This window comes from Gallinula chloropus (genome assembly GCF_964237585.1).
Source record: "Gallinula chloropus genome assembly, chromosome: 18".
Classification (NCBI taxonomy): Eukaryota; Metazoa; Chordata; class Aves; order Gruiformes; family Rallidae; genus Gallinula; species Gallinula chloropus.
The window spans coordinates 4,456,015-4,472,558 of NC_140103.1; the positions used below are offsets into that span (position 1 = coordinate 4,456,015).

The 16,544-nt window shown below is 50.2% G+C and overlaps 1 protein-coding gene across 1 annotated transcript in view; it reads right to left on the minus strand.

Annotated features, from left to right (window-relative positions):
- RAPGEF1 (Rap guanine nucleotide exchange factor 1) overlaps window positions 1–16,544 on the minus strand; it is a gene marked incomplete at its 5' end in the record, with an annotated part of 85,570 nt that overhangs the window by 1,123 nt on the left and 67,903 nt on the right. The window contains 14 exons of the mRNA XM_084272519.1: window positions 440–568; window positions 1,361–1,458; window positions 1,865–1,966; window positions 2,110–2,188; window positions 2,663–2,757; window positions 2,989–3,073; window positions 3,229–3,414; window positions 3,768–3,853; window positions 5,202–5,293; window positions 8,235–8,310; window positions 9,958–10,069; window positions 11,302–11,390; window positions 13,029–13,121; window positions 14,478–14,759. Of these exons, the coding sequence (XP_084128645.1) occupies window positions 440–568; window positions 1,361–1,458; window positions 1,865–1,966; window positions 2,110–2,188; window positions 2,663–2,757; window positions 2,989–3,073; window positions 3,229–3,414; window positions 3,768–3,853; window positions 5,202–5,293; window positions 8,235–8,310; window positions 9,958–10,069; window positions 11,302–11,390; window positions 13,029–13,121; window positions 14,478–14,759 (1,604 nt within the window). The remainder of the gene's footprint in view (window positions 1–439; window positions 569–1,360; window positions 1,459–1,864; window positions 1,967–2,109; window positions 2,189–2,662; window positions 2,758–2,988; window positions 3,074–3,228; window positions 3,415–3,767; window positions 3,854–5,201; window positions 5,294–8,234; window positions 8,311–9,957; window positions 10,070–11,301; window positions 11,391–13,028; window positions 13,122–14,477; window positions 14,760–16,544) is intronic.

A 16,544-nucleotide genomic window follows, 5' to 3' on the forward strand; every position in this document is an offset into this window, starting at 1 on the left:
ACCGTGGTGTGACATGGCAAAGGGGAACAGAACCATCATGCCCATTGCTGAACTGGGAGAAGGCAGGCCCTTAGATCTGGTGCCTCTGCTGCAAGGCAGTGCCCAGGAAACCCGCTGTGACCCAGAGGACACTGGAACCAGGAGGAAACTTGGAGGAAAAGCGGTTGTGTGAAAGGGAGTAGTGGGAAAACGTGACTGTGCTGATCTCCAAACTAATACAAGAAAAAGTCCTTCACAACTTGCACAACATAAGCCAGGGAGGAGAGGAGACCACACCAGAGCCCTGCCATCAGGTCTCCTCATCCATCTCCATCACCATGCTTTGACTTTAGATTCCTTTTCCCTATTATGAGGGCTCCTGTACCCCAGCCACGACCACCCCACCTGCCCCACCGTGGTGCCTCAAAGCTCTGCCCTCACCCCCCAGCACTGCACTTACGCTTGCTGGAAGCACCTCATGCTATCCAGGATGTTAAACTGCTGCCAGCGTTTGGAGAAGTTCACTTTGCTGTCGATGTAATCAGGGTTTCCCAGATGAACAAAGGTCAGGTCCTGCAGAATCAGGCCTCTGAAAAGGGAAAGGGGCAGCAGGCCAGGGACAGGCAAACAAGAGTAGAGGTTAGTCAAGTCAGCGCCAGCCAAAAGGCAGCCCAGCACAATCTGATGGCCCTGCTGCTGCCACCCCCTGCACCACAGCTTTGAACTGGAGGGGAACATCCCTCTGGCAGCAGATTCAGAGGTGCTCAGGTGCAAGGTACCCAGCAGGAACAGCTGGGGACCTCTGACCAGGCACCCGTGGTCACGCTAAGGGTGCTGGAGTTGCTCTTCCACCCTCCATGGGAAGAAGGACCTGGCTGGAAGAAGGCTGCAATGGGAAGTGCCTGCCAGGGCTTAAACCTCCCTTCCAGTTTCATGCAAGAGGGTTTCCCTCATGTTGAGGTTTTGTTAGCAAGGGGGTCTGTGCTCATTCCTCCCACTGCCTTCTCTACTCAGCCACATGTCTGCACAGTCCCACTGCAGCCCCCTGCCAGTTGAGAGGCCATGTATCTACACAACCTCCTCCTACACAGCTCCCTCCATGGAAGAAAGCAAGACCAGGAGAAGAAAGCAAGACCAGGAGAAGAAAGCAAGCAGCAGCTTGAAGCTGTACGATCCATTAGAAAACCTGTCTTCCTGCCACCCTGCTCTCCTCTGCTGCAGGACAAATTGCTCCAGAGGGGACACGTGGGTTGATGTGGCTTCTTGCCACCTTATTCTAGCTGTAGGGCAAAAGGCAAGTGCCGAGCTGAGCAGAAGCTGCTGAGAAATCCTTGGAGGAACCATCAGAAGTAACGACAGAGGAAGGGAACCACCAACTCACAGGTAAGGTATGCAGGGAGGCTCCACATCAGCCAGAGCTGCTCGGTAGGCGCGGAAGGACGAGGAGCTGTCGATCAGTGTGCAGTACTCAGCCAGGCCCTGGCAGAACACAAAGCCCACGGTGGCACCGCTGCCGCAAACCCAATTTCCTTGTGACCTCTCCCCAGCCAGCCAAGCAGCTGGGGAGTTACCACCACCCTGCAGGCACCTCCGGCTGGTTTACTCCGAGTATACGTACACACGGAGCCTCGCCACCTTCAGCCTCATCAAACCTCCACTTGCAGTGAGGAGGAGGAGGATGTGGCTGTTCTCACCCATCACTGTGCTGCCAATGCCCGGCCAGGCTGCAGCCTTCCAGCGCCGCAGCATTAACCCCACCATAGAGCAGTTCTCCACCATCCCTCCACCCTGGGACGCTGCTGAGCTGTTCCAACCACCCAGCTGCTTCACAGCGTAACCACAGCCACCCCTTTCCCTGCAGGTGACAGCCCTCACTGCTCCTCACCTCTGAGGTTTGCTTCTGCCACTCCAGCCGTCGGATGGGCGCAGAATCCAGTGCAGAAAGAATGGCCAGATAGGAATTAAAATTATTCAGCTTCCGTAAGTGCTGTGAGGAGGGAGAACATTCCAGTTACTCCAGAGATCTGAAAAGCCTTCTAGCATCAGACAGCTCTACCAACAAGAAGGTCCCACTCCCTTGCTCCTTTAAGGAGCAGTGGGTGGGATTCACAGCAAGAACCAAGCTGGTACCTTCATAATCTTTATAAATTTAAGGAGCAGCCTCTCTCGGTCTTGGGCTTTCTCTTGTAGCATAATGATTGAACGGACCCTGGAAGAACAGAGAGAAAATACAGAGATCAATCCACCCCAGCAGATCTCAGATTTCTTCTTGTTTTCATTTAAAAAGCCAGTAATTGACAAGGATGGCTAATTGACCATTCTAAAGAGTTCAAGATACCTCCAGTTTAAAAGGAGCACTCTAATTCATTACAAACCCCAAATAATTTCAAGGGGGCCCACAACAGCCCTTCACAGAGTGCACTCATTTGCACAGGTAATGTCTGTTTGAAGGGCTCAATGGTATTGACAATAATTCCTCTGGGTTACAGTGCCCTCCACAGCCCTCCTGACTTTGCCATGTGCTCTGGGGTTTTTGATGAACACCCCACACCTACTTACTGGCCAAAACCATGTTATCCCTCTTGTAACAAGAGAACCCAACTCCACAAGGAATATTTTGAGTATCTGTAGAGTGCTGGAGGTTACACACAGCTCAGTGCCATGGTTGTTCTGAGCTCCTTACCAGTAGGACATGTTATTAAAGTGCTCTGTGAACTGTGTCAGGTTGGGGCTCTTCTCTTCATTTTGCTCTTTTGCCCACAGCAAAACTTCTGGGATCTGCCAAAGGAGAAGAGGAGAGGGGTGGGAAAATGCCACACGTTAAAATGGGATTTCTGGCTCAAGATTCCCAGCAGCAGTCTGAGGTCACAGCTATTTGCTGACACAAGCTCAGCTGTCTCCTTACATCCCAACAGATGTGCTTGGAGAGCTGGCAGGGAATACCAGAGATTGCAGAGGGTACATGTTCAAATCCTTCCCACCACCCCTGCCCCATCCTCATCTCCATACCTCAATTTTATAGAAGAGTTCAGCATCTAGGAGGGTCAGCTGCTCAGCTATCTCATGACTGTGGAAATCATGCAGGGTCCCTGGCCTGTAGGAAACAAGGAGGAAGAGTAAAGGTTTAGCAAACACGACCTGTTTTCATCTCTTTCTTATATTTTTGACTGAAAAAGCTCTCGTGTCCACAAGAAAGGGACACCCTGTCTCTCAAAGGACCATGAAATGGGTACATGCATCCTTCCTCACCTGGCTGCCACCCCACGGGCTGCAAGAGGCTTGATGGAATTGGCATAGCTCAGCTTTTTCTTCTGATCCACTTTATCAAGGATGTTCTTGCGTAACACCCTGGCGAGACTCAGCTCCCCGTTGCAGACCAGTCGGAAGACCAGGTCCATCAGCAGCTTGAGGATTTCCTCTGTCAGCTCCACTAAGCTGAGAGAAAGATGGAAAACTCAGGGAAGGCATCAGAGCCACGACCCTCTGTGTCTGTACCGAGCATCGTTGGTCCTTCCCAGAGGCAGAACTGAGTGACTGAAATCCCCACCCTTCCCAGCTCTTCCTTCCTTCCAGGTTCCCCTTTTAGTAGTTATTTTTAATCAGGGACAGAGACAGGCTACACTGAGAATCTGCTGAGCAGGAAGGTTCAGCACTGGAGGTGTCTCACTGGTCAGAGTAGGGGACTGTCATCCCTGATGAGGATTAAACAACACATCTCCATAACCATCAGACCTCTGGAGTGTCACAGACCCCGCATCTCCCACCCCCGAAGGAAGAAGGCAACTCACCACAGCTCATCCACCACCCTCACCAGCACGAAGAAGGTGTTCTTACTGACTCTCTTCTTAAACGTGTCTGGGAAGTGGCAAAACTTCTCATATGTTGGATGCAAGTTAAAGAATCAACTTAATGAGCTCAGAGCAGCGTCAGGCAACAAGCAGCTGCCTCGAGGAGCAGCGGAACAGCACGCTGCTCTGCTGGGACTGAGACTGGTGTGCAGCTTCCAGGAGATAAGGGGCACTGATGTGGCTCTAATTAACACAGTATTAAGCAGCTACCAGCTGTGGGTAGCAGGGGTGTGAGGAGGTACTTATGCCGTGCAGAACTGACACTAGAAGAGCAGGTGTACCCTCAGACTGTTCTCTCTAAGGTGGAATTTAATGAACAGCACTCCTCTACTGTGATCTCCCCCACTGGTCTGCGACATCTGGTCTCAACAGATCTCAGATGTCACCTCTAGCTTCCTCAGTGCCCAATTTGCTGCAAAGAGAATGGTGGCTGGGGAGACAGCACAGGTTGGAAAAGCTTTGCCAGGTGGACAAAGGGAAAGAGAAGAAGGTTATCAGTAAGTCAAGTATTGACAAGGGCCTGCAGGAATGCCCCAGCCAGTATTTTCACTGACAACCACTCTGCAGTGAGATTTGTGGTGTCCTTGGATGTGCAGGTGTCAGGAGGAGCAAAGGGAGCAGTGGCTCTGCTGCAGATGGCAGTGATGAGCTGCAATGAAGGACAGGGTGACGTCAGGCTCCTTTAGATGTGAGTGTACAGGACCAAAGTCCACGAGGTCTTTGCACTGCCTGAACCCAGACACTGACCCACTCAGCTGATGGCAAAGGGAGTCACAGGAACAGGGCCAAGGGGAAGGAACTGTAAGCAGGGTGCTCAACAAGGAGCCTTCTCCCCGCTCTCCCAGAAATGCCAACACTCATCACTCTGCCATGCAGGGCCCTTGCCTCATTAGCAGATACATGCTCAGCTAAGGGCTGGGAAGCCAGGAGGACAGTATCTGCTGTGCAGTGCTGCTTGCACTAAGAGGGAGAAAGGTCTTGACCATTTAGTCCCCTCTAACATTCAACCACATGTGCCCGAGCAGGCAATTCCCATGGCCTCTCCAGAAGGCAGAATGTGGCTTGATCCCCATTCTACTAATGAGATGTCCCAAACAAATGACCAGTCCTCCCTGATAACAGGAAGTCTGAACTGCTTCTCCCCTGCCAGGGCTTGCAGAAGACTGCTCTCAGGTCCAGTACTCCACTCTGCCTGGACCTGCCCAGCATCATTTCCCATTTACAGGGTGCAGAAGTGAAGTTAGTCCTGCCTGGGACAGCTCTGGGGCAACCATGTGGTCAGCAGGCTTTTGAGCAAACAACCAGCCACCAACTCCCTCCAGGATGAGTGCTGAGCTCCGACTGCTAGTAGGGGTGATCTGCCACTCATGCAAAAGGATATCTGTACTGCAGCTTCTTGATGAGATCTTCAGGGGTAATGAATGTCCTGTACGTGGTCAGAAAGGCTTCACAGTACAGCACCAGATCTACAAAGAAAACCAACAAAGGCTCCGTCAGTGCTGCTTTCAGAAAGAACCTTTCCTAAGGTTGAATCCAGTCGTCTGGGAAGAGGATGCAGACATGTTTTGGTAAAATGCTGTGCTGTTGTTCCTTACCAGCAGATGGAACCTACAGCACAAGAGTCAACTACAGTCAAAGCCTGGTGTCCACCCACCTGGCCCCAAGCACAGTGCTCAGGTTTGCTGTTGGCTTATGGGCACACCAAAGGGGTCAGTAAGCAACATCTGTTTGTGGGACAGGAACTTTCAACACTGGGCCAGAGGAAAAGGTGGTTTAGACTGTGGGGATACTTGAAAAAAGAAGATCTGAGGGTGAGAGGTGGTACTGGCCAGGCAGCACAGAGCCCCACAGAAAGACACGGTCACCCTTTCCTAGGAACAGCGACCGATCGGGAGCACACGTGTTTCGACACGATGCTATGGTGATGCAGACCCTCTGCCCTTGCCATGTTCCAGGAAATCTGCCCTGGGACAGAGCAAACATAAGATTATTTCCAGCCAAAAGCAGAGCAAATTGCACTGCAAAGCCTGATGCTATCGTGACCATTACTGCGCCACAACGTAAACGCTGACGCCGCGCACTGCAGCCAGCTTCTGGTTATTAATCTGCCAGGAGTAGGTGCTACAGGGCCCAGAACTGCCAAGGCTTTGGCCATCCTCATGGGAACAAAGGAGGGAATTTGAAAAAGCAGGAACTGCAAACGGGAAAGAAGATTTCAGGTCAAAATGCAGTACATTTGCAGTCCTGGGCAAGGCTTGGGCACTGTGGACAGCAGCAATCGAGGCGGTGTAAAAGCCCACAGCACTGCAGGCAGCACGAGCGGCGGGATGGCACGCTGCCCTCCCCCAGCACGCTGCAACCGCTGGCAGAGCCTTCCTCGCACAGATGGGGAGAGAAAGCTTCTGCTGTGCCTGCCCAGGCTAGGCTTTACATGTAAAAAGCTTGTTTCAGCCAGGACAGGGATCACCCCACAGCCCTGGGCTGTCACATCCATCCGCTACAGGCGGAGGTTGGGGAAGAGCACGTGGTGATGGCTGTGCCGCGCTACCTGCGGGGTGTCTCTTGGGAGCCTCACAGACAGGCTGCTTTCTCTCCTGCTCTTAGATCAGAGATTGCTGCTGCCTTTTGGTTAAAGATGATCAGACATAAGCTCTAAAGCCAGAGGCTGGGTGGGCATGTCAGGGGTGAGCCCCTGGCGTCGTCCAGCTGTAATCCTGCTCTCACAGCAAGGGCACGTGGCTGCCAGCACTCAACTGACCATGGATTTTATTCCTAAAGACCACAAGTCTGTCTTTATCCCTTATTGCATTATGCTCTTTTAGAAAACAACTCAAATGGACAAGAGGCATCATGCAGCAGGGCGTGGAGTTACATTTATTCTGGGTTCCCATCTGCCCAAAAGGCAACGTGAGGTAATACAGCTGGTCTGCTCTGGCACTCGAAGCTGCCAAGAAATTCATCTTTAAAGGAAAGCCTCTTAACTATACCCCTCTGTGCCGTTTGGCTGATTGATTTACAAGCCCTGAATTCTTCTCATTGTAAGCTTAATTCATTAACCCTCTCAGTCACCCAAATACTGGGTTAGCATAGCACAAATTCCTCTGTGCTCCATTCAGCTCAGCGCTTGGCAGAGCCTGAGGCTCAGCTCTGTGACTATTCCAAGGCAGCCTCCCTCCACCCGGACACTCTCCCTGTCCATGCCACTGTGCATTTAAAATCCTGCTCTAGTTTTCCCCAGTCTTGAGAGGTTCTCCATGGCTTCCGCCTCGCTGCCCGCGGCATCCTCAGAGCTCCCCATTCAGAACTGGAGGTTTAGCACACAACCCTTTACTGAGTAGCTGTCTTTTGACAGGAACAGTAGGGAAGGTCTTCCAACGTGGTGCTTGTTCTGGAGAACAGCAGGAGTAAATCAGAGCTTCCCTGTTCCAGTTCCAGCATTTTTGTAAGGGGTATTTCCTCCATCTCGACTATTTCTTTTTAAATAAACATATCTAGCCCTGGTGCAATCAATTGCTGCCTCCTCCTCTCTAGCATGTTACTCACTTTAGTCCTTTCTGCTTGGATTTTATGTAAGCAGGGGAAGAGAGTTGTCAGGGGAAGGATTTTCTTGCTACCTTAATGGTGCTGGTAAGTAACTGTGAACACCTCATGCTACAAGAAAACCCCTGCCATTTACAAATGCATGTGAAAGATATTTCCCCTTTGACTATCAAACCTCTCAAATAGGAGTGCTGAGTGGTTCAGTGGGTTAGTGCATTTTGCCTTGCATCCAGGGAGAGAAGATCAATTTTGGTCAAGGCCATCAGCACAAATGTGTTTGGCAGGTTCAAAAACCACTCTCTGGAAACACTGCAAAAGCTGTCTTTGCCACGGGTCTTGGAAAGAAGCTGCTTCCTGTGGGCTATGACTGGGATTGGAGAGATAAAGTGGGATTTTAACAAATCTATAGCTAAAGAGTTGCTAACCCCCTTTTCCTCCCTCACATCTCCTTTCTTGGACTGTGGATTCCCTCCCAGAACTGGTCTCAGTGGCTACCAGCATGCAAGCTGGAGAACAGGACCGGGCACACCTGCACTTGGAATAGGCTACTGCAGCAGGAGTGGAGACGCTGATTTCACTGCTGTGCCTTGCTTTTCAGGTCTGGGCAAGGGCTGTGAGGAGTTAATACCATCCCTGCTGCTAAATGGAAAGAAGAGGTGCTTATCCAGCTTACCACCATTTCACCAGAGATAAGCACAACATTCCTCTGCAAGCCAGAGGATCACAAATCAGTCCTCTGCACCCTGAATCAGTCCTCTGCACCCCAGCCCAGCTGCAGTCACACTGTGACCGTGCATGACAGAGCTGCAGAAGACAAGGCCAGGCCAGGCCAGGCTCCTCAGGTCTCATTTCAGGCACCCACTGTACCTTTCCTGTCGGTCTCTGTTGCATGCACTAACAAAATGTCTCCGGATCCACCACGAACATCTGGCCCATCATCTCCCTGCAATGAGAACAGAGACACGTTAGGCATGGCCCAAGCTCCCTTTGGCCTGGTTTACCATCTCTGGGGTTCAAACTCAGCAACAACTGGCAGAGTACACAATGTTCCTGGCACTGCTCACAGTGCAAGCTGGGACATGGGCTTCAGCGCTGGGCTAATCCTGAATCCAATCCTGAATCCGAATGAAGCATTTGGTGTCCCAGATGAGGATCTGGGCTGATCCTCACTGGGGGTCTTTTAACTCCTTTACGCCCAGGCTGTGCAGCTCAGTGAAAGATGAACCTTCTACCCACAGAAGAACAAGCAGCAACATCCCAGACTCCCAAATGCTCCCAGCAGACCATTATCACAGCACTAACACTGTGTGAACTGTCTCAGAGCGTGTGATCACGTACCACAGCGGCTGTGGGGCGAGAGGTCATGCATTCAACCCGCACCTTCCTGGAACATCAAACCCTAGCAAGTTAATTCCCTAATCTGGAAGTATTTGGCAGGAGGTCCCCTGAAGCGATCCAGTAACCAGGAGCAGAAAACAGCCCTGCTAACTGCTTGATCCCTGCCTTCCCACTGTCTAAGAACATCTTTCTTCTAGCCACTGCAATTCCCAACTAAAAATATGCAAAACCAGTCTATCGCTCAGGCAGCAGTTCCCACGCGGCAGTAAAACAGCTTGCTGTGGCAGTTCTGTACCATGTCAAACACACAGACAGTAAAGAAAAGAAAAGAAAGAGGAAAAAAAAAAAAAGAAGTTAAGGGTTGACACAGATATTCTAGTCCCAAGTGTTCAGGAATCACTGGGTTTTTAATTGTTTTTTCAAGGAAGTATTTCTGCAGAGGAGACAGTCATGTCTGGCTTCCCTCAGCATTGCCTTTGTCATTTCAATAGGCAAAACACTGAAAAAAAACATGGATTACAGCCAGGAGCTGCTGTGCCCAAGATGTGAATTTTTCAGGTGACCCTCTGGCAAGACTCAGGAAATACTACTTAAAGAATGGGTAATAGCTTCTCGCTCTCTCCTGCGCATCTTGGCTGACCAGAGAACACTCCTAAAGTGCCAGTAAATGATAGATTCTCTGAGTTTTTCAGACGAGCCCCCCCTGACAGTCTGAAAGCTTCAAAAGCCTGTGTCTTCCCTCCAGCTGCACGTCAAAGACAGCTTGGTTCAAGCGTGCAGTGAGCAAAGCTGTCTGGGAGTGCACCCAAGGCTCGAAACAAAGCCATTCCTCAGGTACAGAAACAGTTACTTTGGCTGCTCTTCCACATCAGTAATGTCACATCCTGCTTGGGAAATCAGAGCAGCCTTCAGACTGAAAGGCCAACCCCATAAGCCCACACCTGGATGTACTGCACTCACGCTCTTGGGTGCTTTATTTCAGACTGAAGAGGTGGGAAGGAGAAGATTGGGAAAAGGGCAGGAGATGAACTGGTTTTTAGAGAGATACCTCAGGTTTGGTAAACCCTCAGTCACCACTGATGCTCCCTGCGCATCCCAGCATCTCATTCTTTCACAACAGCCTGCACACATAAGCCTGAATACCACTTCTGCTACAACCTAGCTTTTCCTATCAAATAAAAGCTGATGCCTTGCTTGTACACACAGAGAATCAGATTTCAAGAGCATGAAAGCAAGCCCTGAATGCACCTACCTCTTGTTTCAGTGTTAACCTAGCCATAATTTCACTGTGGTCAATAAGGGATAGCTCATCTACCTCTTCCTCCAACTGTGAGGATTCCAAAGCATCTGGTGACTGTGGCTGCCTGTGGAAAAAAAGAAAAACCCAAAAGGAAAAATACACATCAGTGTCATTGCCCATCCTGGAGAAGGGATGCTGGGGCTGCTCGAGCTCTCAGCATACAAACCTTCATCAAATGACAGTAAGCACACAGACAGTCTGGAGGTCAGTCTTTTGTAAACAAGCCCAAATGTCTTAACTCTCACTCTGTGGCTTTAAGCATCTCTTGAAGAGAAAGATGAACTTTTAGGACCTGCACACCTGTCTTGCTGGCAGACAGGATTTTACTACCCCTATGTAAATGCACACTTCCATGCCTTCTTAACCCACCTTGCTGCTACAAGGGGAGAAGGCAGGCTCCCTGCTCTGTCCACTTTTTTTGCTGTACATCCACATCTCTATTATTCCTACCCCCAAAGGCTGGTACTCTTGTGCCTGGACACATGCTCTGTATTCCTAAAAAAATTAAAAGTACAGATGGACTCTGTAGCTTTCACTAGGCACAGGCCAAAATCCCATGTACCAGTCAGCACTTTCAGCAGCCAGTGAACTCTGCAGAGCACTCTTGCATTGTCTCCTTCACTGCAGGGATTAAAACCCTCAAATCAACTGCAGGAAAATGGGGGAGGGAAGCTGACTGTCACACACAAAACAATGCTGTTCTCTATTTTTGCTTTAGAAATGCAATTGAAGAGCAATCTCAAGCAGCAGGGAAGCACTTACTCCACTCCTCCTGAAGCCCATCTGTTACAGCCTGCACCTCTTCATTTACATAGACAAATGATAGCTAAGAGCATTAGAAGGGATATAAAGCCTCCTGCTTCGGGGCCTCAGCCAGTCTAGCAAGGTTTGGAAGAAATTCCCCTCTAGAAGACCATTTCCCAGCAGTGATAGAGATTTTTTTGCATGTCTCCCTGGAAGCAAGAGGGCGAAGCCAGTGTCAATGAGGGACTGCCAATTAGGTGGACTTAGGATGGCTAACAGGCTGCATTAACCCCTGCAAGCTCACAAGAGTTTAGTAACACATCACATCTTGACATCACATCTCCTCAAGATCCTCCTCATTCAGCAGGATCCCACTGCTCACTGGCTGCACGAAAAACGTGGGCTTAAAGGTTAGAGAAGATGGAGAAGGTTGAGGGCGGAACAGGCAGCCCCAAGGATGGTTTGGTAGAGGGCAGGGCTAGGAGGATGTTGCTGTGGGACTCCATACCCTTCACAGCTGGGAAGCAAGAGGACCAGGAGAATCAGACTCACCTTTCAGCACCATCTTTGCCTTCCTTCCCCATGGCACTGCTGTTTGAAGTGGAGTCTTTGGAGTGGCCGTCTTTGACAGAGGGAGATTCCTGCAGAGAGAAAGAAGATTTTCACTATTACACAGGGTCCTACAGCACAGCCAGCCCTGCATTTACAGTCCAACCGCCTCTAAGTGGCCCTTTACTGTAAATTCCTACAGAGCGGTTAAAGATTGATGCAAGTTAATGCCAAATGCCAGGAAAACACAGAAGTTAATTAGACAGGAAATTTGGGACCATCTCTGGAGACTAGTGTAATTAGTACTGTTTGCTTTTAACATTGTGAAATGATGCTGAAAGTTACAACACAAGTCAGTGGCTGTCTTGGATTTTAACCCTCTCAAGGACTTTTTATTTCTTCCCCTCCAGTCCTCACTGTGCAAAGACACTTGCTTTAATCCAAACAGACACAGCTAGCTCCAAGCTCTCCAGTTTCAGTTCCCCTCCTGCTCAGAGTCCCCTAGACACCAGCCTGCCTCAGGGGATGGATGCACACTGCTGTTCCTACCTCCCCTCTCTCCCATCAGAACAGGTTATGCAAGGATGCAAGGTTTCCACTCACAATTCACTGCCAGGGAAATGAGGATAAGGCTAAAAAGCAGAACCATCTGAACCCATGGCATGGAACAGCAGGTAGACAGTTCAAAGCAAAGATGGTGTGTGAAATTAGCCATTTATTAAGAAGATAAATAGTCATGAATGGCAAATGGGAATATTAATCCAACAGCACTGGAGTTCAGAATTATTTAACATCACGCAGAGTGAAACTGGGAAATTCAACCCACTGGACAGACAGGACTGAAACGAGCTACACGCTCTCCATCTGGCCTGGAAAAACACACTGGTGGGCTTAGGTTTCTGGCTGTCTGCAGAATTTTTCCAGACCGTATCTGTAAAGCCCCTTAGCTTCAAAGTTGAGACCCAGCTCGCAGCTGTCCGAAGGGATGGGCCTGCCTAAATGTGTCTCCTGAGAGGAAGCGATGGGAGCTCTATCTCTTGGCATATTTAACACCAACATGGATAAAGGTCTCGGAGACATCCTGTAGGAGAAGTGCCTTCCAAGATGAGGGAAGGCAAAAAGACTCCTGCAGACCTCTGCTGCTGCTTCCTGAGACCCAACAGGAAGACGGAACCTCCCTGCAATGGGAAACACCCTCTTGCCTCTAGGAAGCATCTAAGATACTTGAGTAAAGGAAAACACCACGTCCCATTACAGCGCTAAACTGATCACTTACTTTTTGTATACAAACTGTGAAGGAAAAAAGAGTTTAGAGGCTTTGTGCATTAAAATAGGGAAGCCAAAGCAGTTACAGGAAGAGACACAGCCCCAGGACAGCGCTGGTCAGGGTGCAGCTCTCTGGAAGGGGACCTCACGCAAGCAGCTGCAAACAGACAGCAAAGCACAAACGGAACAGCGCAGCAGGAAAAGCCATCACTACCTCCTGCCAGGGCTCAGCATGACCCCAAAAGCATCACCTGCTCTCCACCCAGACCGGGAGGCCACCCAAGCCTGCAAGCCAGGAGTGGGCAAGCAGAGGGACTGCCAGCAAGGGAGCCGGGGCAGGAGGACGGACACGGGAGCTCCACGGTGTGAGGAGGATGCTGGTGCCAAGCGTCTCGTCCCCAATGTGAGCTCAGCATGCACCAGGCAGCCCCTTCCCGGTGCCCGGCCCTCTCCGGGTTACTTACTCCTTCAGAGCGAGGGAGTTCCCCGTTGCTCTGGCCAGAGGAATACAGATTGACGTATTCACCCTCACCAGCCTCCTCACTGGCGTTTTCACTCTAAGGGAGACAGGACGAAAGCAAATTTGTGATGGTGCCCCCCGCCAGAACTCAGTGTTGGTGAGAGACTGTGCCCCTGGGCTGGGAGGAGAAGTGCTCTCTGTCTCCTAACTGGAAGCCCGTCCTCCAGCTCACCAGTGAGATGGCCACCACCGAGGCTGTACCTCCCTGGGGGTAATTACTCTCCATTTCTCTATCCCGAAGGTCCCTGAGGTGCAGCAGGACAGCAGCAGGCACGGCTTTGCAAGAGCTGCCACGGGCTCCACACGAGGCTGGGAAGGTGCAATATGCACGTGCAGATATCAAGGTTACGGATGCTGAGCATGCAGAGCATGACACACCAGTGCTGGTCCTACCCGTGCTGTAGTCCTGCTGCTAACTGCAATCAGTCCCACAGCCCAGAGGGTATCAAATGTATCTCCCAAACTACGCTACAAGCACAGACTGGAGCCATCACACCAGGATAAAACAAACTCAAGGGCTTCTGGGCTCTAACATGGGCCCAATGCATGGAAGATGCAACAGCAAGGCCAGGTCCAAAGTGTGAAAACCCGATCGTCTATCTCTGCAATCAGGGTCCCTCTTCTAAACTCTGAAGAGGCAGCACTACCATGCACTGTGCTGACTGCTCTCATCCCACCGACTCAAGGCTCTGCTGCAAGCAGGAGAGGAACCGCCTTGCAAACAAGGTGTTTACACAAGTAGCTGTAATGCACAAACCTGCCGAGCGATCCGCACAACTGCTCCAGGACCTTACACTAGCAGTGCCATGTCAGCGTGGGAAGGGCACTAGTCTAACTTCACCAACCCGTGATGCTTGGCACCAACATGCACGGCCACCAAGCACAGAGCCAGGGCTGCTGGGGAATGGAAGGAGCAGGAGCCTGGAGACAGCGACAGGTTTATGCACAGGAGACAGAGCTGGACTGCACCCACTGCACCAGGGGTTCACCAGGGCTTAGGAGGGAGGAAGGCAGCAATCGCCAGCTCCTGCCATGGCAGCCGCTGCGGGGTGTGAAGCTCTGCTAGGAGCCTGTGTTTAGGAACAGCCACCCTCACAAAACACTCCTTTACCTTCCTCAGCTTAGCAGCACAATTGCAGGAAGCTACAGCAACTTCTCTCCCCTTCACCAGCATTTGACATTTTATGCTTCCTACATGAGTGCTAATGTTTTCTCCGCCATGCTCATCTTTTCTAGCCACCGTTTTGGTATGAAATTATCTCTCTGCAACTCACACACACATTTGGAAACCAGACTAGATCACATTTAGCATGTATTAATACAAGAGACATTTTCTTTTACAAAACAAACCCAGCCTTGCGTTAAGGTGCATTATCTCTTTGGATAGTCTCACCGAAGGCGTCTGGAGAGAATCAGTGAAAGAGGTTTCAGAAGGAAGGCAGACAGGAGCATTCCCATTAAAGCTGCTCTCCTGAGAAGAGGAGTTTGGCACATCCACAGTGCTGGGTGACTGGCTGGCTGCGGCGGGCACCGCTAGGTCAGAGCTCTGAGATGGATGGACGGGCGGAAAAGGTGGGGTGGAGCAGGAGGAGGAGGTAGAAGAGAGGAAAGGAGGTATGGAGACTTGGTTGTGAGGCACAAAGTCCTGGGAGTAGGACCTAAACACAGATTTGTACTACAGGACGCACAGACACACAACACAAAAAAACAAGGAAGATGGGGAAAGGAAAGAGACAGACAAAAGAAAAAGTAATTAGATTGGCAGCAGCGTAGCAGCGACAGCACAAGGCATTTCTAACCCAGGCACCTCTCTGGTGAGAGGCCGACCCAAACAGAGGCAGCCCTGGTTTACCATCCACATGTTAGAGCAGCAATTGCTACCTGGGACACGTCAGCCAGTGTTTTCATGGAGATGTATGTTCTTCAGGGAAAACAGGCACCAGGGTGTTTCCCTGCAGGTACCCAGCCTTTGCTGGGGAGGGAGGATGCCTGGGCACCTCTGTACTGCCAGTGACAAAGCGCAGCCTGAAAACCCCTTGGGTGGGTGAAAGGATGCCAGGCATACAGAAACAACGGCTGCAGGCATGCTGGAAATATCTTGATAGAGAGAAGTACTCCAAGTGCTTATTGCTTTTCTGGGATTTTCCACAGGATCCAAATTTAAGATGCCATTTGCTCCAGCCCTGTAATTTAACAGCTACTGTGTCAAGTCTGTTCCGAAGCAGGCAGCTCCCAGGGAGGAGTGGCTGGATACTGTCTTCAAAGTTACAGTGAAGGAGAAAGGAGATTACACACTGCTTCTCCTTCCCATCTAAGAAACACAGGGAGCAAAAATGGTAATTGCCCTGAGGAGCGATGAATTCCTTATCAAACCGATCCTTTAATGCAGTGCCTAGAAGAGTCAGCTGAAGAGATGAAAGGAGATCATCTGCGTAAAGCTTCATTTCACTATCTCTCCTCATCATCAGATTACTGTGCAGATAATATTAAACAGGGTGCAGAGGGAATATATTGGGCCAAGGAAAGCAAGAGCAACCCTCTATCTTTAAATATCTGGTACTAGTCAGATTTGCCATCAGGGTAAGTCCAAAACAAAGCTGACACCCACCAAAAAAAGGAAAAAAAAAAAAGAGAAGAAAAAAGAAGATAAAAGAAAGACAATAAGCCTGCTGCAGAGGAGTTTGTTTTAAAACCTGTAGAGCTTAACCACTAGTGAGATCTATGTTGTAGTCAAATGGACCAAAGGAAGAATCACATCATCCAACAAACCCAGGCTGCAATGAAGCTGTGGTGGTCGCTCGTTCGAGGGGTGGTGTAATACAGAGCTCTCCCAGCACAGGCACAACTTGCTCAAACCAGGCTGAAAAGTGACACCCCTGTGATGTAAAAAGGAGATGGGGAAACAAAGGCATGAATTGGAGGATTCAGGCTACATTTCCTTGAGAGAGCTGGGCAGAGGATAAGAAGCCAAGATCAATCTGGCATCGGAGCTGAGGCAGCAGCATCCCGCTCAGCATAGGTAGTTCTTTCCTTACCTAGGAAAGATGTGAGCTTAAGAATCTAAACTGAAAACAGCCTCAGGACAGAACACTGGGCAAAAAAGCTTTTCCACTACAAAGGAAAGGAAAAGTAAAGGTCACAATGGATAGACTTTACCTTCCAACACCTTAATCCTTGAGTGGTTGCCCTCCGCCATGAGTGGTATCTGGCAGTGCTGTGGGTGTGTTCTCAGGGCCCAAAACACATTGCAGGCCATAATACAGAGGAGCAGAGGGAGATGCTTTGGAAAGAGAGCTTAAAAGACTACTGAAAAATAATTAAAATGCAAATCCCTACTACCACGTGCCCGTGGCTAACAGAAGACTGGCTCTAGAACAGGCTCCTCTCTCTTCCTGCCCGTTTCTTTCCGGATGAACAACCCTGGCTCCAGGGACCTTGTCAGCTCTTGGTGCTGCCTCAG